General features: G+C 37.0%; 1 protein-coding gene across 32 annotated transcripts in view; it reads left to right on the forward strand.

The window, feature by feature from the left end:
* adgrl2a (adhesion G protein-coupled receptor L2a) overlaps positions 1-27,017 on the forward strand; it is a 114,769-nt gene that overhangs the window by 13,411 nt on the left and 74,341 nt on the right. For all 32 annotated transcript variants that reach the window (XM_035414783.1, XM_035414784.1, XM_035414775.1 and 29 more), the window contains exon 2: positions 9,342-9,518. In XM_035414783.1, coding sequence (XP_035270674.1) covers positions 9,443-9,518 — 76 coding nt within the window. In that variant the 5' untranslated portion in view covers positions 9,342-9,442. The remainder of the gene's footprint in view (positions 1-9,341; positions 9,519-27,017) is intronic.

Consider the following 27,017-nt stretch of genomic DNA (forward strand, 5'->3'; position numbering starts at 1 on the left):
GTGTTGGGTCTTTCTTTTGTAGTCTGGTTTCAGGTTAAGGTAAATTAATTATTGAACCATTCAGTGTATGTACAGCAATACCTGAGACATTTTGTAGCTATTACATCACTGTAGGTTCTGAAGATGTTGTAAAATGTACCATATGCTAGAGTAAATATGGCTTTTCTCGATATCTTGCCACAAAAATGTGGGTGAAATAATCTTTTTATTTGTTATTTGGCCTATCTTCAGCAAAAGCTGTTCTTACAAGTTGTCTCCTGTGGTACCTTTTTCGTGTTTTGCGTTGCCACCCGCTATCATTAAAATTAAAATGAATCATTCTTTTGAATAACATCTCGCGATCATAGTGAATTATTGATAGCCTGGTGCGTAACAGAGGGAACGAGCTGAATTTTTACTGGTAGTCTTTTTTTTTTCTTTATTCATGTTATAATGATATAGCACATCGCCACCCACTGGAGCAATTTGGTGAAAGTTGTAATACATCAGATGATTTTGTCGGGGGGGGGGGGGGGGAACAAAAAAAAAAAAAAAAAAAACTATGATTTATTTTAATATCAGGTATGTATACAACCATAGTGATACCAAACGCCATGGCATGGTAGTAAGACGGCAATCCAATGTGGGTGATAAAAGCAGTACCCTGTTTTCAAAACCCCTTTGGTTTTTTTCTGGGGCAATCTGTAGGATACTCGAAAAGACTGAGATATCTGTGGAGAGGAGCAGGGGCGTCGCTGGGAAATGAAGCCCAGACCCTTGGGTGCAGATGAACTTGAGGACTGTGACGACAGCGGCCCATTGATGTGCGGGTCTTTTACGCCCGTGCACTCTCTCTCTCTTTCTCTCTCTCTCTCTCTCTCGGTTTCAGCCTCGCTTTGTGTGCATCGCGCGAATGAAAAGCAACATTCATGCACTCGGCCGAAATTGAGAAGATGAGCCTCGGCAAGCTTGTCAGACGCAACTGCACTGCTTCGTTTGCGAATTCCTGATGTGTTGTGACTAATTTAGGCTCAGCGTGGCACAATTCATAATGCAGCATGTTTCATATATTGTTCATCCCTTTTCGCATAAAATTCACACCGAGAAAATGCATTCTAAATTTTGTTAATTCAGTGCATATTGGTTTATGTTTTTTTTTTTTTTTTTTTTTTTTTTTTTTCTCTTCCAAGCCGGCTAATGATAAAATACAGTTGGCCAATTAACAATTCTATATGATTTACGAAAAAGGATGTGCCTACGTGGAAGCGACTAAGATGCAATATTGTTCCGAGTTATTGTAAGAAGTGAGATCAATTAATGAGCATTTTTTCATTATATATATATCATAAAGGACATGTCAAGTTAAGATGTGCATTTCTGGATCAGCCTTTTTTTTATTCTGCAAAACTTGATTAGGTAAATTAATTTGTATGTATTCTGAGGAATTTAATTAGGGAACTAATTATTTTAAAAGGGAATGCATGCTATTCCTGGCTACTACAGCAGGTTGAAAACATTTGAGTAGTAAGTCTAATGTTTCAATATTATCCAATAAGATTGTTATGATGGATGTAATAAATAGAAGTACCAGGGCAGTTGATTTAAAAGCAAGAAGCAGAAGTGTATTTGTGTACTTTCAGTCAGATTTCAAGGAGAAATTTAAACAGTGCCATGGACTCATGTCAAAAGTTAAAGCGGTTGATTGGCAGGAACTGACGATGTGAGATGCCTATGTAATGGTGGCCCTTCCATATTTCTGACCTTCTCATACATCTGCTTGTATTAATGTCAGCCTATTAATTCCTAAGCTGAGAAGCATTTGGCAAAAACACCATTTACGGCCGTGGCAGAATTATCCTTATCATTCGAGGCCTGAAAGGAATCGTTTTGTGTTATCAGTAAATGGAAATGGCATTTCAAATTTCATTTGCGATAACCCACTTCACTCTCACTAAAACATCAGGATTATTGCTAACAATGTATAAACCCTGTATTAAAACTGTGTTACCTTTACCAATTATTCCTCTTCTAATCCATATTGAGAGACAGGTATACCATTGCATTTTACATTTTAAATGTTATTTATTTTATTTTTTTTCCTGGATGGCTAGCGTGAATATGAAGGTAGACATTTGTGCATTGAATTTCTCATAAAATACATGAAATTCCGCCAAGAAAAGTATTCCTATCAGCGTAGTAAAAAAAAAAAAATATATATATATATATATATATATATATATATATATTGAGCAACAATATAAAGCATATATATTTCAGATAGCTTCAAACATTGCACTTGCAGTGATTAAAAAAAAAAAATCTTATATGACCTTTATTTAAACCTTTTCACAAAGCAGAAATAATTTATTCCATACATCAAAACTGTAATTAGTTCATCCAACTCACAGCTTTTATTCATATTTCACAGATTGGTTGTAAAATGTGTTTATTATTCTCATTATGATATTTTAATTTTCTTTACCAAGATCTACCACTTTCTTGTTTACTTTGCGGAAATTGTGTGTACGAGAGTGTACGCGTCAATTTCAGACACACACACACACACACACACACACACTTCATCAGTTTTTTTCTAGAATCTTCATTATCAGAATGCCTCCAAAAATTCTTAAATTTAACTTTCACCTTCCTTTTAATGATGGCCTACAGCTATGACAGCTATGAGGCCATAATTGTTTCATTTAGTTGCCATATGTCTGAATCAATGGGGAATACAAGAATCGATTAATTGAATGGATAGTAAAAATGATGTATGGGGAGCACATTTAGAGCAATGAGTGAAACATGCTTCAGCTTACAAATTGTCTGACTATGGCTCGATATTGCTCTCTTAGACTTGGATAAAAGGCTGACTCATTCTCAAGAACCCTTTAAAGGAACACTTCACGAGAATCCCACCACTAAAACCGGCTGTCCAGCTTGCAATATATGAAATAATCCTATTGAAAAAGTTTATTGTGTAGCATCTTTTATAAAACATATCTCTTATGTATCCTAGTTTGCAGTTGTCAAATGTGCCTTTCCAGTTACCATTGTGGTACTGCAACTTGTGCAAGGAGCACTACAGCTGACATTTGCGGTTTTCCACTACCCTTGCTCAGGAGCTAGTGACTATTTTGCACATTACAGGCAACACAGTATTAAAGGACAGCCAACACCAATTGGAGGGAAGGTGTATCTGTCACTGACAACTTGAAGCCTGTGTCTGCCTGGTATGTCATTACCAACTGATACAGCAGTAACGTGAGGAACCGTGGTCAACTTAAATGCACCTTACTGTGCATGGGAGGAAACCAGTTGTTTACCATCACTGTGAACTCCCTAGCCAGCTAATGACACCCTAGGCTATAAGGCCCAGGTTGCAAGGCCCAGCCTACATCTGTGGTAAGCATCTCTTACAGACAAAGCAACTTGGGAGCTCAATTATGCACAGTATGGGTCATGGATCTGTCACAGAGTACAGGTGATACACAAAGTACAGTAGTATGCCTTTGGACCAAATACAAACCACAATAAATTCCATAATTGTAGGGAATAGACTGTTTTTAAGCAAACCAGGACATCATGTCTAAGAGTGTCTCACTCCTTATCATGACAACACAATTAAATTTGATTGCCATTTTTGTCTGAATGGGCCAACATTATGCCAAATATTTCATTTTGTTACAGTTTTTATCCACCAAATATAAGAACAGCTGCGGTAAATTATTTTATGTATCACGTTTTCTGGTTGTCTCATTACAAAAATAAGTAAATAAATAAGTTCAGAGTACAACAAAAACAGACATGAAATTGATGTAATATTATAATACAATGATATTAAATAAATACATAAGCAAATACATGAATGTTTGAGGTTTTCATTCATTTATTTATTTATTTTTACATTATTCTATCAAATTGGTTTCATCTGAAATATACACATATTGTAATGAAGTATCAAATTGCTTAAGATGCCATTATTTACATAGTATTTACTATCTTAGTTCTAATAATTCCAATATTGTGTGCACTTAGCACAAATTAAACTAGTGCATACTATTACAGATTACATACAATCGTATTGGGGCCATTCTAGAGCTGTAAAAGAATGTACTTTTTTATACAGTATTGAGAACTGAATACAGTATGCATGACGCTAGAAGTTGCATTACATTTTAGCCATTTAGCGGACACACATATCTAAAGCAGATTTCCTTTGTTCTTTTATACTCACAGTTCATTTGCAAAATATGGATATAATGGATATTTACTGACAAAATTCATGTTAGGTACCTTGCTTAAGGGTACAACGATTTCACCCCACCTGGGAATCGAACCTACAACCTTGGATTTTTAATCCCGGTTACCTAACCATTCCCTAGATTATCACATATAATTGTCCTCTAATGCTCAGTTTGTGGCACGTCAATTATTTAGATAATGTCGAATGTACTTCAACGTTTGTCCCTCCCATTGTGTAACACAGTATCTGTGTGTATTTGGGTGCCAGGCCATGTTTTTTTCTACATTTGACCTTTCTGTGTCCGTGGTTGTGTGCCGTGCCGAGGACAGCGTCTGACTCACTTGGTCAGCCGGTTTAGTCAGCCTTGCTCCTTGCTCTTTGCTCGAGCCGAGCTCCGCGCTCTCGCGTTGCTTCCCTTCACCTGGCCGGAGAAGGTCAGTCTCTTTCAGTGGTCTGCTCCCTGTAAGCCAGGAGCCAGTTTCCCTCTCTTGTGCATCTCTCTCTCTCTCTCCGTGTCAACATCTGCCAACATTTGATCGGCAGCTCCGTCTGAAAGCACGTCCGCAGTTCAAAGTTGCATTGAGCGTAGACTTTGCATTCACTGGTAGCCCCAAGGTGTGATTTTCACCACTGAATGATTTGTGGAAACAAACCACGACTGAAGCTGGATTTGATTGAAGTCGGAATCTGTGACAAATCTTCCTTATATGTCATTAATGCTCTGTATGTAGTGCAAAACCAGGCTCAATAGTGCACAGCAGGGAATATTGATTGCTACAAAGACTAAGAAATTTAAGTTGATGTTGCATGCCCTTGTAAACTCCAGAATTAAATGTATTAAAGAGCCACTGCAATACCTTCACAATAAGATATTTCCTTTTCTCAATCATCATTTGTTCTTAACATTGACTTGCAAATAAATTCATGTAATAGGTTACAAACACAATTTTGTGAGGATTGTTGAACTGTGTTTGTCAAATCCAAGTCAATAATAATAATAATAATAATAATAATAATAATAATACCTTTATATAGTGTTTTTCCTACAGTGTGCTGAAAGCACTTTACAAATTATAATTTAGCAGCACGCACAATCAAGAGGCAATGGAATGCAGACACAAATGTGAAATAAACATAAATGTTATTTATTTATAAAACTTGCAAGTATTGTAATATAATGGGCAACAGGCAGAAGTAGAATTTTTTTTTCCACTTCACTTGATACTGGAAAGACATTGAGTGACATCTGAATAGGTGTGTTTGCCTCTTCTTGTACAACACAATCGCAGGGCTCCCTTTCCTGCTTGATTTATCATGACAACATGGACCTTCAATCCTTTTCGCAGACAATGAGGAGGTTATTGTGGCTACAATTGAAATGCAAACCACCTTTTGCATCAAGCAAATTGCCCAGCTTCCTCTTCCAAACGAGTGGTGGTGGTTGTTCACTTATACCACCAAGGATGAAAGACCAATAAAATTTCCCTTTGAAGCAAATGTGCATATGCGAAACAGCTTCTTCCTCTCGCAAATAAATGGTTTCCCTTTGCTTCTGCAAGTTATGCATTCCCAGAAAAAGCCTAGAAAACAATGCTACATTTCTGAGGGATGCATATCATCTGAAAACCTTGTTGGGGGTTGTCTGTGTGGCTGTCCCACTGTGCCAAAGCATGAGGATCATATAAGGTGTGACAGGAGAACCGAGAAATGGAGAGGTGTGGAGTTTGTGCAACTGCCTCCCTGTGTTATGTTATGTGGATATACCATCAATCGTTAAATTGATGGTATATCAAGAGCATTCCTCTAGAGCACAAATATCTGAAACTTGTTATTTTGAATTCCCTTTGTATGTCATTTCAGATTTGCTTAGATTTAATCTGTGACATTTTGGGATAGTTTTTTTTATTTTTTTTTTTAGAAAAATCGTAACACCCCCTCCCCCCCCCCCCCCCCACCCCCCTTTCTTCCCTTGCTTTGAAAATTAACATCCCGGCTCTTTCTTTAAGTCCGTTGAAAGCTTGGGGGCTAATTCAGAGGTCAAGCAAGACTTGCAGGCTGTCAATCTTTTATAGTTACCTCTGTACCCTTCCCCCCTTTTAGTTCCTTTCTCTTGTCTCTTTCCTATTCATTCACCCTTTCCTTAATAGAATGGCCGGCTCTTCTTCTATTCTCTGGTGGCCCCCTCACCGGCTTGAGAGGAACAACCACAAGCTTTGTCGAAAGAATCCAGCATGCTTTCACATCTGCCTCTGATTTCATTCTGCTGCATCCTAATTGTGAACTCTTTTCAGGGGATATTTTAATAGCCCCCTTCCCTTAAAATTCTTGTCTTTTGTGCTTTTGATCGTAAGAACAATTCCGCACTGCAATTTTTGTTGCTTTTCCGCTGATTTGGTGATAAACCTGTTTCTTTTCTCTGGTGCAGAAAGCAGCAGATGTATCATGTGCACATATGTTTTAACCCTTTGGGTCCAAGCCCCCGTGGCTTTCTATCTATCAGAGCACTTGTCTGAACATCTGTCTGCAGTGGCTTCATATTTAGTGAAACAATGGAGTGCCTGTTGACATTTTGCAATCTGTGCATAACATTTACAGACCATAAGTACCAACCGTGTTTCTCCTGAAATATATAAAATCACACGGGGTGCCTGCAACAAGACAAAGGTTATGTAATATGTACATATTGTAATTAATTACAATAAAATATAATTAATTATAAAAATTACAATTACAATGCCCTTGTCATCTTTTTGAATTCTCCTAATCAGCTTAACCGTCATTTTAAGTCTGATCCAATCCTGTCAAAATCCATTAAAGAAAACAGTTTACAGATGATCATCAGTTGTTCATGTATAGGCTTAGGAGAAAAAAAGTCTCCAACTGAGAAGGGAGACCCAACATGTTTAATGAGGAAGACGGCAGTCAGGCAGACAGTCTTAGTCTTTGCCTTTGGTGTCTGGAATGATCAGCATGCTAAACCCTCTCAGCATGATTCAAAGATATTAAAGTTTATAACTGTTATCACTGATTTACAGAACACCCATCTCTATGTAGTGGGGATTTATTTATTTATTTTCAACATGGGGGAGCCAGCTGTCTCAGTGGCTTTTACTGCTGTTGACATTTTGCCTTTTTTTCTTCAGAGTATGTGAAGTGGAGATTTGGGGGTGTGAATGGGTCCTAAATTATTACTTCAATGTTGATTGAAATGAAATGTATGCTTTTTAAAGGGTTAAACTAAAATCCAAAGCCATGGATTCTTTATATGGTTTATTTTCCTTTCACATATGTACATTTTTATTTTACAATTTTACTTTCATTTATTAGATTTATCAATTTTGTAAATTTATTGTGTTCTTGATTTTTCTCTTACAATATGCTTCCATATAATATATAACTGGTTCATATGTGAGCAAATACATTGATGAACACATATTACATGTACATACACATACATGCTGCCCTCATAGTGATTGCGATTGTGAGCTTACAGAACTTTCCTTTTTACTTATGGTTGCCATTGGTTTCATTTTGGTTTATTTGGATACAGCATGGTGATGTTTGGAATATATATTTTTTTTTTTTTACATTTTTCGCAATGCTGGTTGCTTGCCATTGCAATAGTATATTAAAGGCAACAACACGATGCTGAACTATAGATCACAGCCCTGTTCACTTTGGAAGCTATAGTGACACACTGTATAAATCCAGTCCTAAATTCTGATTCATCTTTGGGAATGCCTTATTTGGAGAATGGATTCACTATTCACTTGTCCCTTAACAGTAATACATCAGAGAATTCATGAAGCATGCAATTTCAGCAACTGAAAGTTTTTATGTTTTTTTTATTTTTATTTTTTCTCTGGGTCAACTCCCAGGCTTGTTTAGACTGTATTCCTTTTGACCTGTTTTAAATGCTTCCTGGAATAAGAAGGCATAATGCAATTTCGAGTTAGTTAATCATGAAAAGCTCAACTGTGGCTTTTTCTGCTAATGTGGAAGATTCCAGTTTTCTGATGAATAATTACTTTGAAATAGTTTTCTTTGTTTTGTGCTGTTGGGGAAGAATTAGAAATGGATGTACACATGTTAACAATGTACAAAAAAAAAGAAAAAAGGCTGAAACTTTTGGTTGGGGATATTATTTAGCTTCATTAGAAACCTATAATCTTTTTTCTGCATTTCATTTAAAGCCTGAACACCATATTTACAGCAGAACATTTTTACATTTGCATCTCTGACAGAAACCTTTAACACAGACAAATCAGTCCGAGTTGTTTTTCTCCCCCTGAGTTAAGGACAAGACATAGAAAAACACAAAATGTCTTTAATGGTGTCCTGTGTGACTGGTTGCCAGAGTGACTGTGTTTTCCTGTGTGGACGTGATAATGGTTCACGGGAGGAAAGAGGTGGCGGGGGGAGGGGTTTTGGGGCGGGGGGGGGGGGGGGGGAGCCAGTCAGTGTAAACATTGAGACAAAGCAAGGCGGTAAAGATTGAGAACATACATACCTGAGCTTTCTGGTAGGTATCAGATTTCAGCAGTAGTCTACCAGTCATTTGTGCTTCGTCTTATCGACCCTGCAGCAATTAGAAGTGGGGAAAAAAAAATAGAAACGGCACAACAAGTGAGGCAGGTATGAATGGAGCGTGTGGGTGGAGGTGTGGGATTGTGGGTGGTACAGGTGACACGGGTGTGTGATCACTCAAAACAGCTTATTTAGCTGCTGCGTGTTTATTTTAAGATGCTTTTGTAAACAGTGGCAGCTCAGTTATGCAGCGTTGGAGGTCAGCCTTTTGGAAGTAGGAGGAGTGAACCAAACTGCTCTGCTTCATGAAACGGGCAGCATTTGCTGCCATTGAGCTGTCTTCCCTCTTCTGCGTTATTAACCTTTTTGCTTTTTTTCGGATTTGTGGCATTTTTCTGTTTGTTTGCCAGGACATCTTGTTTTTAACTCAATACTGGATGAAAATAAGTGACAACAGTGGCAAAAACATAAGGGAAGAAGCACATAGATGCAGAACTCATGAATTAAAAAATGAGGAACGGATTAAAGAAAGTATACCGTGTATTTTTAGCACATTGCACATGATTGGCTCCCTTCATTTTGCTTTCAGGTAAGAAGATCAATGATGAAGATCATTGAGATCTGCAAGTCTGGAGTTTTTTAACTACAGCCAACATCACCAAGCAAGTGAGGCCAACCAAGCAAAGCACAATGGCAAGCTCAGTGTGGAAACTACAAACCTTCTGCTGGCTGATGTTCACTATGGCTCATTTACAGTGTTCAGATGGTAAGTTGACATTATTTAAAATGTACTGCATCACTGTTGGAAAATTGAGTTGACTGAGGAATGCATTAGGAATATGAATATTGCATTTTTTTTCTACTGGATTTTCCCATATAAAATGCGTTATGATGTTATGATCTTGGCTCATGGTTCATGTATGTATGTATATATATATATATATATATATATATATACACACACACACACACACACACACACACACACATGCACATATATATCCACCCACCAAAAACATGTAGGAAGAGATAAACAAAGGTAACCCTTCAGGGTTTGACTCTCTCAGGGATTTAACTTTGCCAAAACAGCTCCAATGATCACATACATTTCTAGCAAGAGAGTGTAGCTTTGAAGACACTGGCCTCTGAGGAGTGGGTTAATCTTGAGTGGTTTCATTAGTTGGTAAATTGTGATTCGTTAGAGATTTTACGCTTCTGCGCTTTCTTTGCCCCTGGTGGCATTTGATGTGGATACATATTTAGGTAGTTTTTTATTGTGGGCTACAGATAGGATTGGATAAAAAAGGAACATTAATGCACCCAGACCATATTGGGCTGAAACGTTTTTTTGCCTTGATTATGTCTAAATATGGCACAGAGTAGCTGGTACAATTAAAATATTTCACAAAAAATCCTTGTTTATGAGTATATGTATTTAAGCATTATGACAGTATTTCTGAATTTGCGCTTTTATTTTCTCATTGCATAAACCTTTTAAATTAAATCTCCTAGTAGTATGCCAAACCTTTTATTTTATTTTATTTTATTTTTTAATGAAACAGCAGCACATTTTCTGGTGAATTACTTTGAAAGTACAAACATAATATCGCTTGAAACATTTTTTATTGACTTATTTTGCACTGTTTTGGTTTTACTTAATGGAATGGTTCAGTCTTGGAAAACCCTTAATTAAAGATGTGAATAAAAACAATGCTCCATGGGTAGTTGTTGGCAGTTTTCCAATCCATGTGATGTGCTGCTCATAAAAAATGCATCTTATTGTAATATCCAGAATTCTTTGCTTTGCAAATGCAAAATATTTTATTTCTGAAGTGCATGCTTTCTTGTCATTTTGGCAGAAACCAAATGATTCATCCCATTTGATGTTTTGTAGAATGCTGAACATATTGCTCTGTTCATTTTTTACTATTATTTTATATTAGCCTACATAGTCAAATTGATTTCAGGCATTGGGAAAAATGGCTTTATAAATGTTACCCTGAGCATTGTCTGTTTTTAACAGTTAATACATATTGGCATTATGTTTCATATCAGTTCATCTGCAATTATGTTTAAAAAATCCAGATATAAGATCATGTATTTATTGGACCATATATTTGCTTTACCATTCGGTTTTAACTACAGGGATCAACCCAGCAACCATTCAGTTTAAGCAAAAGCCCCACATAAATATGGCTCATTAAACTGCATCCTGTCTGTAATATCTTTTTAATGAATTTTTGTAATTGAATTAAATGGGTTACTGGCAAGCTATAAATGGCGAGAACTTTTCGATTTTCGTGAAGCTTGGCTTGAGATTGATGGCTTCAGGCCTTTTCCCTCCTACTTCCAGGGAAACTTCACATCTCATCTATCCTCTACTATCTTGTGGTCAGAGTCATTTTTTTTCTACATATGTGTAATTAGTCTCGATTTTACAATTCAGACTGTGGTTGCTTAGTAAGATGCAATTCTTTTCAGGGTCATTTTCAATATTTCTTTTTTTATTAGAAAATGCTGATTTCTGTTCTTATTCCATGTTTAGCAACATTGGAAACTAGGCATTAAATTCCATTATAAAATGTCTTCCTGTATATTAAAGCAGAGAGAATGAGTAGGAAACTTAGGGTCTTTGTGTTAGAAATGACCTTCCTGATTTACTGTTTGTGTCCAAAAGTGGCATTGCAAAAATTTTCGGAAACATTTTATGAAAATGTTGCTATATGCAATTTTTCACTGACCTTCCACCCACCCTTTTTTTAAAAAAAAAAAGTTTTAAAAAGTACTGATTCCTTAGGTAAACCAAATAAATTAGTATAATCAATATAATATTCTATGCAAAGAGCCATAAAAATTGTTTTTCAATTTTTTAAAATATTTTTTAAAAAAAAACTTTTCATGAGGTGACAGAAAAGGGAAAAGGCAGTTTCTAACCATATTCTTGTTGTCTTTGAATGGAGAAACCTGTGTGGACAAGTCTGCCTCCAAAAAAAAAATCCCGTTTCATCCTTGTACCTTGAAAATACCACATTGTTCTCCTGTGAAGCTTAGCGAGTTTGGAGCACTTGTCATTTCACAAGGGAAACCCAGCCGGATGCCCTGTAATTTGCATGTTGTGAGAATGTTGTGACAAAGCCTGATCATCTCATCAGATTACTACGTTCAATTCAATGCTTTGCATTCATAAGGGAATTTGCGCATAGCATTTTTTTTCACTGCACTGAATAAGTGTAATACATCTTTCGAACAGAGCGTAACCACAGCGAGTTTGAGTTTATTGCTTTCACAGCAATAATACGCATTCCCTTTTAAGGACCTTTTAAAATAGCCCCGCTCTTCTGCGTACAGGGAGTGGTTAGTGGAAAAGGAAAGGAAAGGTGCTCTCTTTCCGCACCTTTCAGTTAAATAGCTTCTATTGGTTTTGGCTTTCGCCTCCCCCCCCCCACAAGTTTCGCTGCCCTCCTGGTATTCACGGCCGGTTGAAGAAACAGGCTTCCCGAGGAGCTAAGAGGGGTGAGGGTGCTGATGGAGACTGGCCATACTGCCCTGGCCTGTCATCAAATGCTGGCCCTACGAGATGGGGAGATAAGGGCACAATGGACTGAAAACATGCAGCCGTAAGGTGTGACTGCAGCCCAGGTCCCCACCCTGCCGGGCACTTTTAATCCCCATTAGGATTTTCAGTAAGGAAGGAGGGATTTGGGTGGATTAGAGCTCATCACAGCTGGCTCCAGGTTTGTGTTTGTCATGCAAGAATTTGAATGACTGGGGTGCATGAATAACAATCCCCCCCCCCCCCCAGTTCCTCTTGAAGTATTTCCATCTCTATTGACACTCCCAGAATAAAGTCTAACACAGAGATAAGGGTGGGCGGAGGGGCTGGGGGGGGGGGGTTGTGAGCGTGTGATGCAGAGTATGTTGTTACTTTTTGTTCTCATAGTTGGGGGCTTCCAGTCAAAAATTGTGCATCTCTCACTCTCGTTGGGTGGTAATGTATGTTTTTAGTAGCACATCAGTAATATAAGATTTAATTTAATTTAAGACTATAAGGTCTTTCAAACAGAATGGAAATGTGACGGATTTGTTAAAGTCATAAATCACAATTATCATGATTGTGACAAGGTTAGGTCAAACCCCCCGGAAACACTGAGTATCTATTGTTTTTGCTTTGATTTTTTATTTATTTAATTTTTCTGAAGAGATATCCTACTGGGCTGTTTCTCCTACTTTGCCTAATTTTGACAGCAATACTATGCAGTCTACCATATAATAATATATGTATTTTTTTAATTACATGTGGACTTAGCTATAAAGTCAAAGGTTATCACCATGAACCCTTCATGATTTGGAATACCTATCTCATTAACAGTCTGATGCAGACACTATTATTGTGTTCAGAAGTTCCTAAATTTTTATATTTAATTAAGGGTTCCCAAGGTTCACCTGATATTCCCTTAACAGACATTCAGTACTCAAAGACAAATGGCCGAAAACACTTAAGACAAGGATGTTGATGAGTATTTGGTATTTCTGCATTTTACAACTTACTAGAACATATTAATGAGGGAATGTTACATTAACAGTGTCAAAATAGGGGAATGACTGAACTGCCCTCATTGAAAGTACTTGGAATAATATCCATTTATTGAGATTCAACAGTACTTAGGTTGTTACATTGTATTTAATGGTCTGTTTCTCATTTTCTGGAATTCTCTGGAAGTTGAGTTAAAGTATGTTTTCTAGTGTGCAATACCAATGTTTAAGTCATTGTCGAAGGTAAAGGAAAACAACTTAAATTTCTGTTTGTTATGCAAACACTAAAATCTTCCCACTGAGCAAGCGATGTCTAGTGGTGTTGCACGGTTGATCAGATTAAGTCGAAATGGGTTTGTCGATCTTGGCTCTCTTGTCAATGTCTAGTGAACATCCACATCAGATGGCATGTATGCCAATCTTGACCGAGACCACAAAAATATTGTTAAATGTCAAAACAGTGTCTTCTAATTCGACCTAAATCACAAAAAAGAGTGTCGTGTATGGACGTATGTAGGCGAAATCTGGATGAGATGTCTTAAAAACTTTCATTCTGGTTAGTTGGGAGACGTCAAACAGACAGCACGGTAATGTTCCACGTAGGTCGAATGTACACAGTTTTGCTCTGGGGGTTAGTTGATTAGTTTTCATTTCCGTGTAGAGAACATATATTGATTGTTACAACACTTGTGTAGTTTATTCTTAAATAACTATTGCAGGTTTAGCAAATGTTAATCAAACACCAGTGTGAATGGACGTGCATGTAATATACCCAGAGGAGGCACAGAACATTGATTTATAGGAACCCTGCACAAAATTAGCCATTTGCCCCCATCCTGTCCTTCTTGTATGTTGTCTTTTTATGCTTTGTCTTATTTCTTCTTGCTTTGACTGAATTATGAGGGCTTCTAACAACCCTATCGTGAATCATCGGCATAACATGGGGAGACAGATTGCAGCAATGTCTGCATACCAAGAAAAGGCAAAGATATGACTTATCAACCTTTTGTGCAGTAAGCCAAAAGAAATTGTTCCTGGAACAATGTTTTTATTTTTTTCCATAAACAATGCAGATTGACTGCAATCTAGTCATGACAGACATGTTTGCTGGAATGCGGGTGCAATGTGAAAAAAGCAAATCTCAATCTCCCTAAGACTTTATCAGTTTTTAGGCTCCGCATTTCATTGTTGATTCTGTTATTTCCTGAAATCCTCCCCCCCCCCCCTTTCCCTTACCCTAACTCCCACATTCACGTGCTTATATGTGTGAATGTCCAGAGGCCAGGGATATTTGGGCTTATTTTGATACCTCTTGTACTGTTTTAGAAACACACTGTAGAATTATCAAGGTTATCATCGCATAAGGCAGCTGGTGAATGACTGCGACAGTGGAGCCAGAATTGAGACATTAGCCCCTTTTCCACTACCATGCTGTACCGTCCTGTGAAATTGTGATCATGGGCTCTGAAATTAAATTTCACTACCCTTTCAGAGAGGTATCAAAAAGTTACCTGCAACTATAGCAAGTAATCATAGTACCGGTAAACGTAGCAAACAGTCTAAAAGTGGAAACTACATGTTTCTGTACATAGAATGTATCTTGAAGATTTAAAGAACCTTTATGCACAATTGTGAGGTGCTGGCTGCAGCAAGACAATACTGAGCATAGACAGCAATGGGGCATTGTTCATTCTGAATCTGCAAAAATCAGATTCATATTTGTTTTTTTTGCACAAGGAAAGTCCTGTTTTGAGTGGCTGACTCTCAGAAAGCTCGAGCTTTCCATACAAACTTATCATGCTTATATACAGCTGGTCACATTAACAGGCTGGGGGGATTTAAATGCTAACGGACTGGCTTCCTGTTTTCTCCCCTGATATTATGGAATTTGAAGGTGATTAGGCACTGCAGGATTAGGGTCACACAGGCTTTAACATTAATTTCACGTGACTCATCCAGGCTTACAGATGTTCATATTCTATAGGTGAGTGAAAATGAAAGCAGCAGTATATTACCCTTGAAAATGTCAAAATCATTTATTGTTAGTCATTTCATTTTTTTTATTTTTTATTTTTTTTTATTTTGAAAGTATTAGGACATTTTAGCTTGATTGACGGAATTGCATGCTGAATGTTCACAGCCAGAACAGGAACTGTTTGTTTTCACCAGCAGTGCTCCTGTGTGACAGTTTCCTTTCCGCCCTTGCCAGGTGTCGCTTCATTAGGCCCTTACAATTGCTGTTTAGAAATAAATGGTCCACACTTTTAAAGACAGTGTTATTGGACAACGGAAAACCAGGTTAGCGTGTGCAGAATTCTCCACAGGCAAGTGGATTGTAACACTAGACATGCATGCTATTTAAGCAGTAATTGAATTACCTTCAGACCTACTAATGGACAGACAATGGCATTAGTGTGCTCAGTGTATATTAACAGACTCATTTTATCCCTTACAAAGATTTGACTTTTTAACTTTTGGATTACAAATAAACATGATCACAACATGATTGTACCCGGAGAGGAGGGGGGGGGGGGGTGCTGTGTATAAAATGTGATGTCATTTCTACATGGTAATACCAAAATTAATATAAAATACTCTTTTTTTAACCCGTAAAAGCTGAAAGTCTGGCCTTTAGCCACATGTCAATTGTTTTATTACAAATCTGGAAAAAAAAAATAATAATTCTGGAACAATTAATGGAAAATTTTCTTCACCCACACAGTGATATAAATTAAGATGCAACTGTTGTTGGGTCTGAAGCAAAAAAAACAATGGGTATTGTTCATATAAGCATGGCTGCTCTTTGCCTTTTTTTGCCTCCTAGTGCCTCAATGTTACCCCAGTAGCTACTAAGTTAGAGAGTGAGGAATGTTCATGGTTTGAGAGCTGTTTTTTTCTTGACACGTGGAGTTCCAGCTAAATATATTAGAAAAAACACAGCAACCTGCATACTGCCTTTATATGTGTACACCTAACTATTTATTGGCATTCAAAATAATGAATACCTTACCTTTCTACCCTTGTACACTCACAGAGATTCTGCGTAGTGGTGTCATAGTATTTTAATGGACGCAGTGGGTGCATGTAATATAGAAAGCATAATGTTCGGAAATAAGTATGTAGATGCTGTTCCTGGCTGATACCTTAACACAGACCTACGGCCAGCTATAATTTTAGCTTAACATAATTTGGCCTCAGACTAACCTGCCTCACTCCACTCATACGATTACATGCTGGTTTGCAGGTCTCTTCTAAAAACTGATTTTAGGACTTAAATTGTTCAGTGTATCTTACCGTTCCTCAGTGATTTGGTTATGCCATGCCTTTGGTACATTGTAGCATGTTAACGAGTGGTGGTGGTGCGTTTCCCATTTGCAACAAAATGTAAAAACATGTTTTGGCATATTAGAAGAGGTGGTAACATTGATCACTGTTCCTGTGACATTGGTGTGTATTGCATGTTGATATGGAATTTGATTTATAATTAAAGATTTATTGTGAGGTTGTCATTTGATATTGTTCAAAGGCTCAATTTACAATTGAGAAGATGAAAAGAAAGTTTCACAACAAATAGTCTATATGGCTCTTTTAATTTCATAGATGGCTTGAATGAGAAATGTTTTCTGAAGATGGTTCAGTAAAATGGCCAAAAGTATGATTTCTTCTTAATTAAATATTGTTTAAAAATGATGGACAGATGAAGGAACATTTGCTGCATACATGCCATTGCTGATTTATTTCATACGTACTCCAGTTTTCTGGGGTTCCTGGTAATATTTCCTGCCAATGAAAAAACTGTCACTGTACATGGATTTGTATATTTCAGCATGGGAAATTTACTCAGGAACCACAACTTTTACATTTTTCATGAATTCATTTTTCTATTTAGTGAACTCACTCAGACAAAGCAGTTCGCTCCCTGGATATGAACAGTGTAGCCAAACCCTCCCTTGCATCAAGCAATCATTATGACCTCATCTCCTGACTCAATGGCTGACCTTCCGTGAGTCATCTGACCTCTGTGTGCTTCAGTCTGTCAGGGGTTTGAATAGAGGCAGGGGCCCATGCACTTTTCCGTAGCCCAGAGTAAATCATTTCCAAGCAAACAATCATTAAGTAGTATATGCTTAATATTCCCAGAGGAGAGACAATGCCAATCAATATCAAAGCCTGAGACCCTTTAAAAACATGCCTCTGTGATATAAGTTCCCTAACCTTTTCATTATTGACTTCTCACAGCTGCCACACAGGGACAAGTTTTTTTCATATTACTCGTTGTCTTCATTACCAGAAGCTCAAGAATAATTTTGAAAGGGTTGTATGTCATGCTCAGGTTTTACCTTATGATATAAGAATAAACCTTAATAATCTCAAATTAAAAACCTTAAAATTCTAGTTTTGCTTATTGTCATAAGTGAAGCTTGGTGCTAGTTGACAGTATGGTTTTATGCACAGCATACAGAGGGAAAAAAAGATATTAAAAAATGAACCCAGAGTTTGTTTTTATCTTGAAAAAATATAATCACATATTAGTAGCGTTTGTGAACCATTGTCTGCTTTATTAGTGTCTACATAAACCTTCAGTTAACTTGTGCTCTTTTGTTGCAGCCTGAATACTAGTTGACTGTCTCAGCTGCTCCTGTCAAACTCATTCCATTTCAAAGCTCAGCCTTCCATTTTGTTGTCCTGGACCTCTGCACAATGGTGGTAGATGCAATGCAATGGAAAATGACTTGTCTGATCTACATTTGTAAAAAGCTGCTCAATGTGTTTAATCAGAACAATTGTAATTGGTGTAATCAAATTAGAGTTTAATTAATTATCTTCAATAGTTGATACTTCTAATTATAATACAGGATTTTCACACCCAATAATTTCCCAGTTGGAATAAAAAGATCCCCTTTGTTTCATTTTTATATATAGTTATCCAAATAGATAGTTCAGTAGTCAGGAAAAGCTTCAGGGTCTGACATATGAGGCCCAATGCTGTTCAATACATTTTTGTGGTTATTGTCTTGGTCTAAACACACGTGCGCACATGCATGCACACACATGCATATTGTGCAATATATAAATCTGAATGCGAACATGTGCATATCCGCACGTAAGAAATAATTGTTTTGCCTTAATAGAAAAGTTAAACTAATTTTGTGGCGGTATGCAAACCCCAATTATAATCAACAGCTTTATGTTGTGTACAACCACACGAATAACTTATTCAGCTGATGCGCTGGTGTTATGAAGCATAATTGGGCAATTGGTCTGGGGAGATGCTTAAGGGGGTCATTTGCAGGACAGCGTTAGAGTAATGTGTGTGCGTCAAAAGTGTACACAAGGTAAGGAGCGCATTTCCCCCCCGATGCAACCGAAATAGAAATGCCTGGGAAAAAAAGTCTAGACAGGGCATAAAGACAACCTTTGTTTGCCAGTACTACCAGCACTGACCCATGTGATATTTTCTTTATTGAATTAGAGGTGCAATGGCTTCTAAAGACAGAAAAGGAAGTATTCTCTTTCCAAGGTCTTCAGATCTTTTTTTTTTTTTTTTTTTATCAGTTGGCTTGTGTCTCTCATTGACTACAGCGCCAAATCCCACAGACACAGGGGATGAGGAATGGCAAGGTCAACATAGTAACTCGAGTAAAAGACACAGGCCAGGTTTTGATGAGCTTGTTATTATTATTATTATTATTATTATTATTATTATTATTATTATTATTATTATTATTGTTACATTTATTTTCCCTAACCAGTGACAAAAACCCGACTCTTTTTAAGCAATTTAATCTTGTTCACAGGATTAAATGACGTTGAATGGGAATATACTTTTGAATTTAGGTAATAATATAATTTACCTTTAAAGGTCCAGGCAACTGAATTCAAATTGTGGTTATATTCCCCATAAGTGATTGTCTTCTTAATATTTATTTTAACTCAATTATAACCATTTAATTGTAATAAACACATTGTGACCTGTTCAACAGACAAGGACAGGACAGGCGTGTATCCTGCACTCATTAACATTCATATCCATGTGATACATCATATGCAATCCATTCCTAATCGCTAGCTAGGTTAGAGCCGGTTAGAGCAGTAACCTTACACTATCAGACAAAACAAAAGAGCATAACAACATAAATTAAGTTTTACCACTGTATAGTTAAACATGAAGATCATTCACTGTGTTATAATGTTATAACACTGAGCTACTGTATGCTAACATTAGACTCTATAGCAGTCACAAATTCTGGACTTTACATCCAAATACAGAAAGTCTTTGATTCCACATGTCTAAAAGCATGAAAGCCATTTGATCATAGCCAGCTAATGGTAGGCCTGCCTACTGATTCACCACATTCTGAGACATGATCCAGGTGAAAATGGGAACTGCAGATAGTAACTGTATTTGGTTATTGTAATATCTGGCTCCAGAAATAATACCCATTTTTTGTAGGTTAATTTTTGTGAAAAGAAAAAAATGCATTGCTTTCCATGCATCCAGAGAAGGGGCAATGCTTAGGCATTTTCAACATAGCTTACCTTACCCGCACAAAAATACCAAGTGTGTCATTTACATATAGCATATAGAAAACATTTAATTGGACTTAAGGTTATTGTTACTTAACACCCAGTTATACCCATCCATCGAAAAACTGCCATTTAACCAAGGGGTTATTGGTTTTTTCTCCTTTTTTTTTTTTTTTTTCAAGAATCATTCTAAAATATTTCTCGGCCGTTTGTGAATGCACAAAAAAAAAAAAAAAATAAGGAATGTTTTGCCAACAGTTTGTCTGACTGACATCATGTCATAAACTCAAGGACACCATTGCTTCACAGTCTTGGTATTGGTTGCCTCCAAATATCTGCCAACCATGGTAACCCAGCAATATGCAGTCCTCTGTGGCTTTTGGATTTAAAAAAAATCTACATTTGAGAAATGGTGCACTTGCGTAACCTTACGAAGTGTAATTAGAAAAAGTAGATCACGTCTCTAGTCAGTAGCAATTAACAATTTCTTTTTACAGCACTAATGAAAGGTTTTTCCACCCTTTTTATACTTAATAAATCTGTCTTTTATGTGTGTATAGCAAAACATTTCAGTTGGACATCTTTGAATTTTTTCTTCATTATCCAAAGATGTCATCTCTCATCATAAGTGGATCCGTGTGATTCATTGATGTTTTAAATTGAGGGTTGGGCATGGCGCATGGGTGAAGCTTAGCCCTGCTGCCCTGTTGAGCACTGAACCAGGCGATGTAATTCAGGAGCGAGAGGGACTCAGGAACATAAAGCGGGACTCCATGGATCCTAATTAGCAATAAAGTCGCTGGAGTGGGAAGGGGGGGAGTGGGGTGCTGTTTAACAGCATAAATACATTTACTGAGATCGGGAGACAAACATATTGAAATAAAAATGAAATGACAGATCCAGATTTAATCTACCTGCAGCTAAGCATCATCCTCAACACTGCAAAAGGAAATTATACCACCCCTCCCCCAAATCATCATAAGATTTAGTGGGTTTTGTAGATTCCAGATGTACATTCATTGGAAACAATTTTTTTTTTTTTGGTTCTACACAGATAATTAATGATTACTCCAATGGTTATGTTGACATAGTCAAAGGATGTTATCAGTTATGCCTGGTCATTTAACTTGAATTCAGTCTCAAAATGATATGTTAATATGTTCAGCAGTTGTCAAAAAAAGGTTTTCATACTAAGAAAAAGTATAAATTGTATTTATATGTTAATAAAAGTTACAGATAATCGCTGCTTGAATATAGGAGCCATTGTTTGCCTTATTATATTTTCTCAAATTACTATGACTATTCCAGAAGGGCCTTGTTGGATGGCTACTTCTTTAATACAGTGCCAAGCAAATCTGTTTCATTTGGTTTGACATTACTGAATGACAGTTAAGTAATACCATAAAGATTCTTTCCATAAGCCTGCTGGGTGGCTTATCCTGTTAAGACACTGTTCTAATGCATGGATGGACCCCACAGTCTGCTATTGCAACAGTTCTAGTACTGTAGCTGTAGCTAGCAGCACCGCAGGATCAAACATTAGTGTCTAGTGGCTCTAGTGTCGCCCAACAAGATTTTCAGCTGGGCAGGGTGACAGCTTTCTGTCAAGCATAAGAGACCCCTGCTGGTTGATCGGGCTCCTGCAAGTCCACCTGTTAAGCTGTACATGAAGTGTCTTCCTTCAGCTCATGTCTGTGTGAGCCCGACCTCTCTGGTGTATTAAGAAGCAGTGGCTGACATGCTTCAGAGGAGAGCACATGCTTGTCAGCACCATTCGGAATCAATAACGGAGGTTGCAATGAGAACAGCAGCATGAACATGATAGTGCATTTCAAATTGGGGAGAAAGAGAGGGAAAATAATAAGAAATAATACAAATTGAGGAGGTAAAGAGGGGCAAGCATTAAAGAAGAGATGTTTTTTTTTTTTTTTTTGTAAATGCAACTATAAAGCCATGTTTGAAAAATAATGCATAATTTTATGTCCAGTGATAAAAACTGCTTTCATTCCTTTCTTAAAAAAAAAAAAAAAAAAAAAAAAAAAAAAGATTAATCCTCTTTGAATCAAACTGCAGTCTCAAAGTAGGGACCAGTGAGACTGTTAAGGCTATTTTTTCTTTAAGCATCCAATTTTTCCATTAGGTGGTGTCTCCCTTTGTGTGTGGGTTTTTTTATTTTAATACACTCCAATAAATGTGCCCAATCTTGAATACAGAGCACATGCACGGGCTATTTTTAGCATGGTAAGAAAAAGACTGAATTTCCATGAAGACAACCAGGCCATTTGGTTATTGTATGTCCTTATGTCCTTACTTCTCTCTGTCCCAAAATATGTTCCCCCAGGTTATCAGATATTGGACTGGAGTTGGCATTGTTCCTGTTTAAGTTCAGTCTAGCATTCGGCAAAAATATTTAGTCAAGAATTCATGAAAAAAAGGAATTAATGATGTATGACCTTGATGAGCCCCCATTGTGTTTATTTAGGTTTACAGAATACTGAACATATACAAACATGTGCAAACATCATATTTTAATGGTCTGAACAATTATCACTGTATGCACATCACAAAGCTTATGTTTTCTGAAGTCTTTTATACAGCTTGGCTGGCTAGGCTTCTTCTTGAGTTATATTCAAATAATGGGACTTATTATTGCAAGAGGTTTGCCACATGGCATTCAAATGCAAGGATTATTAGCATTTCAAAACAGCAGTAATTTTATTTATTCAAGATTATCACTTTTTTGTTTGTTTTATTAAATATCTTCATTTTAAAGATTCCAGTACAAAATGTTATTTTATATTCAGTATTTCTAAAATGCTTATTCTAAGCACATAAGGGCATAATTCTGCAAAACGAGCGGTGCATTAAAATGCTTTTGAACAAATCAGCGCATATGCTTTCACTGGGGTGCCCGAACGTGTGTGTTTGTGGATGTGTGTGTGTGTTTGCATGTCTATAAGTGCACTAGGGTTGCAGCATCCAGATGAAATCCAAATATTCGCTGTGACAAGCTAAATTTCTGTTTAAAGGGACTCACCTGAACAGCAAGAGCAAAACAGTGGGGGCTTTTTTATGATGTCTATCCTGGGCTAAATGACAAGATATTTTTTGAGGCATGTACCTATATCAAAGATGCTCCTGATAGCCCTCCCGCTGTTGCTATGGAAGAAAAAGATGTAAATGAACTGGAGCGAACTGTATGGTTGTGAATACAAATGAGGTTGAGAACCTAGTGCCCCAGTCTGAGAATAATACAGCATGGAGGAAACAGTACCAAGTCCTGCTTTCATTACATGTCTTTCTTGAAATACAATACATATTAAATTCAGGGATTCTAATACATCACACAGGCAATATGTTCACATGAGCCATAGCTGTTGGTTTTGAGCTCCATCAATAAAAATGGATAGATATGAACCTATGGAATAGATAGATACTAGGGATTTCATAAAATATTGATATATCGAATATTGATTGGCATAATGTTACATCATGAAATGTTTAAGGCATCAAAGTATTAAAATTACAGTAGACCTTAATTTTTTGGTGTTCTGTTCTCGTATTCATTTTCATTTGTAATGCAATACAATGGGCAACCACAGAGAGGCAATATAACACTCTGCCACCACCTGCACACCCTTCTTCCTCTGCCCTACTTTAGTTGCCAGTTTGATCGAATTTTATAGATACAATGTTATAATCTATTTAGACTACGACCTTGGCTACAAATCTTCTTTCTGGACTTGTACAGCAATAGGCTACAATGGGCAGTGGGCCTTTCTTCTTCTTCTTCTTCTTCTTCATCTGCTCTTCTTCTTATTCTTCTTCTTCTTCGTTTAGCTTAGTTTATGTTTTTTTTTTAATTTTATTTTATTTTATTTTTTTCTGTTACATACATCGATAATCATTGGGACATTTTCCCAATTATTGATACGTGAGAGAGGCATCGATACCAAGCCTAATAGATACATGTCCAAACTTTGATAAAAGATCACGGCATTTCTGCAAACAGTTTGCTAAGTTTTGTATTTAGTAGCACGGTTGTATGTCTTAAAATTAAAACATAATTTCAGCGTGGCATGTTATTTTGATAAAGGGAAAAAAATTGTTACTTTTGCATGGGACAATTTGACCAAATCGTATTCTGTTTTCTCCTTGAAGCCACTGGGTTCTTCTCAATTGCAAATGAAATAGGTATGTTTCTCAAGAAAGCATGATCATGAAATCATGCAAAATGTATCAGATAAATGCTATCATTATGCAAGAGTGATATTGGAACAGTTTTAACAGAACAAACACAAACTTTATATCTGCCTGTGATCCACCAAAACAGCTGACGATGAAAAAGTGCTTCTGTTTGTTTTGTGTTTGTTCCTCCCTGTTTTTTCCCCAAGAAAAAAATAAGGTCTAAAAGACCAATACCTTGTATTGCAGAAAAAAGCTCTGCTTAGTCTTTTTCAGTGCAGTTCTAAGATGTTGCTTTATTTTTATCATTCACTTATTTAGCATATAATAAATGAGCAAAAAACAAAAACAAAAGTAGCACAAGCATTAAAGAATGTTTATTCATTAGAAGCTCACACTTGCGATTTTATTTTCCCCCTCAACACTGGCTGGGAAACTTGCAGCCAAATTAGATGATTGTTCTTATTCATAAGTATTGTGCTTTGTGAAAATCTCTGAATAGCTGTGAATTGGAAGGAATAACATTTTCACATCAGTCTAGGTTGAGTAGAAATTCAAATCTCTTGGTGACTGTTACTTTTGATTGCTTTTTAGGTTGTTATTTAGGTGCCAAAATGGATGGCATTCTAGTGAGAGAGAGAAAAAAAAAAACAATATTTATTGGTATTTCAGCCCTGCAAGCATGTTTTACATTGAAATATATTTTCATTTTTTTTTGCTTTTTTCTTTCCCTCTGAAAACCTGACTTCTTAAGACAACATGCTCTTGTAAAGGATATCACCGGATTATAGCATCAGCACTGTGGGAAGAAGCTTGACTTAAAGGTTCCTTTCCCCTCCTTATACTTCCTCTGCCAACGCTGCAGGAGAAAGAGAGAAAAAAGAAAAAACCTGAAGGACTCAAGCTGTGTTTCCTGCAATTCCAATCTTATTCCATGGGCCATGCTCTCCTCTCCCCACCCCCACCCCGCTCCACACACCAAATCCCCTCAGCAAGCGACCTTGTCAACTGAAAGTGCAGAATAATGGTAGCCAACCTAGGGCCGATAGCTCATTTACAAGCAGCTGTTTGCTGTTGTCAGAACAAAGGCGAATCAAAGCTGTTTTAACACTGGGCGACAAGCGTCATGAGCGTCTGTGCCCTCTTTGTGCTCTCGGTTGCTGAAAAATTATCTGGTTTCGGATCAGAATAACTTAATGCCACTTTTGTGTTGAAGCTTCACGGTTTGAGTGGTAAATGAGCCCTTGCATTGATTTCAAACTTTTGATCAGATGGGTCCATCGTGGAAAGTTATTAAATATCTCTTTACCCTGGTTTACAGAAACAAACATTGTTTACAGTGTCTTGACAAAAATCCTATGCACTTCAAACAAATTATTTTAAAGGCCAATTTATCAGAAAATTAAAGATTTAAAACCTAAATTGAGGCCTCTGAACGCAGACACACACATTTGCTGATAGCAAATGAATTGTTTATTAAAAACAACCTTTGTGATTGTTTTTTTCCTTGATACTAATTGAGTACAAAGGAATGTAATAAGTAATTTGCATATTAAGAATATTGTCACAGGATACAGAATGCTTGCCCCTAATATGGCTCTCTAACATGTGACTGAATTCTTCAGCATTAATGCTGATGCTGTTAATGAGTAAGACATTTTGTTCATTACCCCTACGTCAATGGTACTCATATTACGGCAGATGGTCAGTTTCCAATTGGTTTGCCTTGTAGAAGACATTAAAATATTATGGCACTAGGGAGGCTAATATGCCCTCTTTGAATTGGCAGGTTTTTTTATTTATTTCCTAAACGGCTTCACAGAGATCCACTCAAAGTCACAGAAAAGGTTAAAAGTGAGTGTAAATAACGTTGCAGGTATTTGTAAATAAACACAATCTGAAGAAGCTTGTTTATCCTGGCTGGTGGAGCATCATGGTGAATTTAATTAATCAGCGAGTCGCTATTGCAAGTACACATTAAGCTTGTGAAAAAATGCATATGGTCCTACTGTTTACAAGCGATAATTTAGGCATTTCTGATTTAGGAAAGTTTGCAAGTTAATTTGACGCAGTAAACACAGTCGTTTTGATGTTTTGGAATGTTACCATAAGCACGTCTACTTTTTATGTCTGATCTTGATAGAAATATGCTCTATTTCATACAATGGGGATTAAAAGTTAATTACAGTCTGCAGTAAGAAAAAAGGAGGCTCCTGAATGCTATGCATTGTGCAGTGGTATGAGTCTGTTCACTTGAGTTTAATGCTGGCTACATGGGTGCATGAGAGGAATATAAAAGCTACTTTCTCAGTCGCTGACCAGAATGCCTGATAAGGTGCAGTGTCAACAAGGCCAGAAACGGGAATCGCGGCAATTATGGAACTGGTGGACAAGTTGCCATGGAGATGGGATTGAGTATTCCTTGTAATATATTATTTACTGCTTCAGATCCTCATTCCATCATTTAATTAGAAGGAGAAAAAAATCTTTGGATCCTTGTCACTTTTATATGTGGGATTGACAGGGCTCCTTTTTTATATTAGTTTTTTTCTGTACTGCTTCTGGCGCATCACCACAGGCTTGGGTAACTGCGCAGCAACGTTTTGAACATTGTGAAAATGAACCGAAGCAATTGAATGGGAGATGGAACAGTGGCTTAGTGTGCTCCGGAAACAAAAGAGAGCCAGATTAACAACACTTTTTGTAGTTTTACTCCACACCGTGGAATTAAGTACATCTCTGCAGCCTGGCAGCTTCCCAAGGACAAAGTTCGGAGTCTTTGGTTGGTGTTAGGGAATAGCAAAAGTCCAGGTTTTTTTATTTTATTTTTTTTTTTTTAAAGGCCTTTGTGGCACTAAATATGGAAACAATTGAAACAGAAGAGGACTTTCACAAAAGTTGTTATTTTTCTCACAGCTATAAAACATTGCAGATGTCATAAAACAATGGCATAAGTGAAAATGATAGGACATTTCTTCATTTTCAGGCATGGGAAGGGAAAAGCAGGTTTACTGGAACT

Source organism: Anguilla anguilla, chromosome 4 (genome assembly GCF_013347855.1).
Source record: "Anguilla anguilla isolate fAngAng1 chromosome 4, fAngAng1.pri, whole genome shotgun sequence".
Lineage (NCBI taxonomy): Eukaryota > Metazoa > Chordata > Actinopteri > Anguilliformes > Anguillidae > Anguilla > Anguilla anguilla.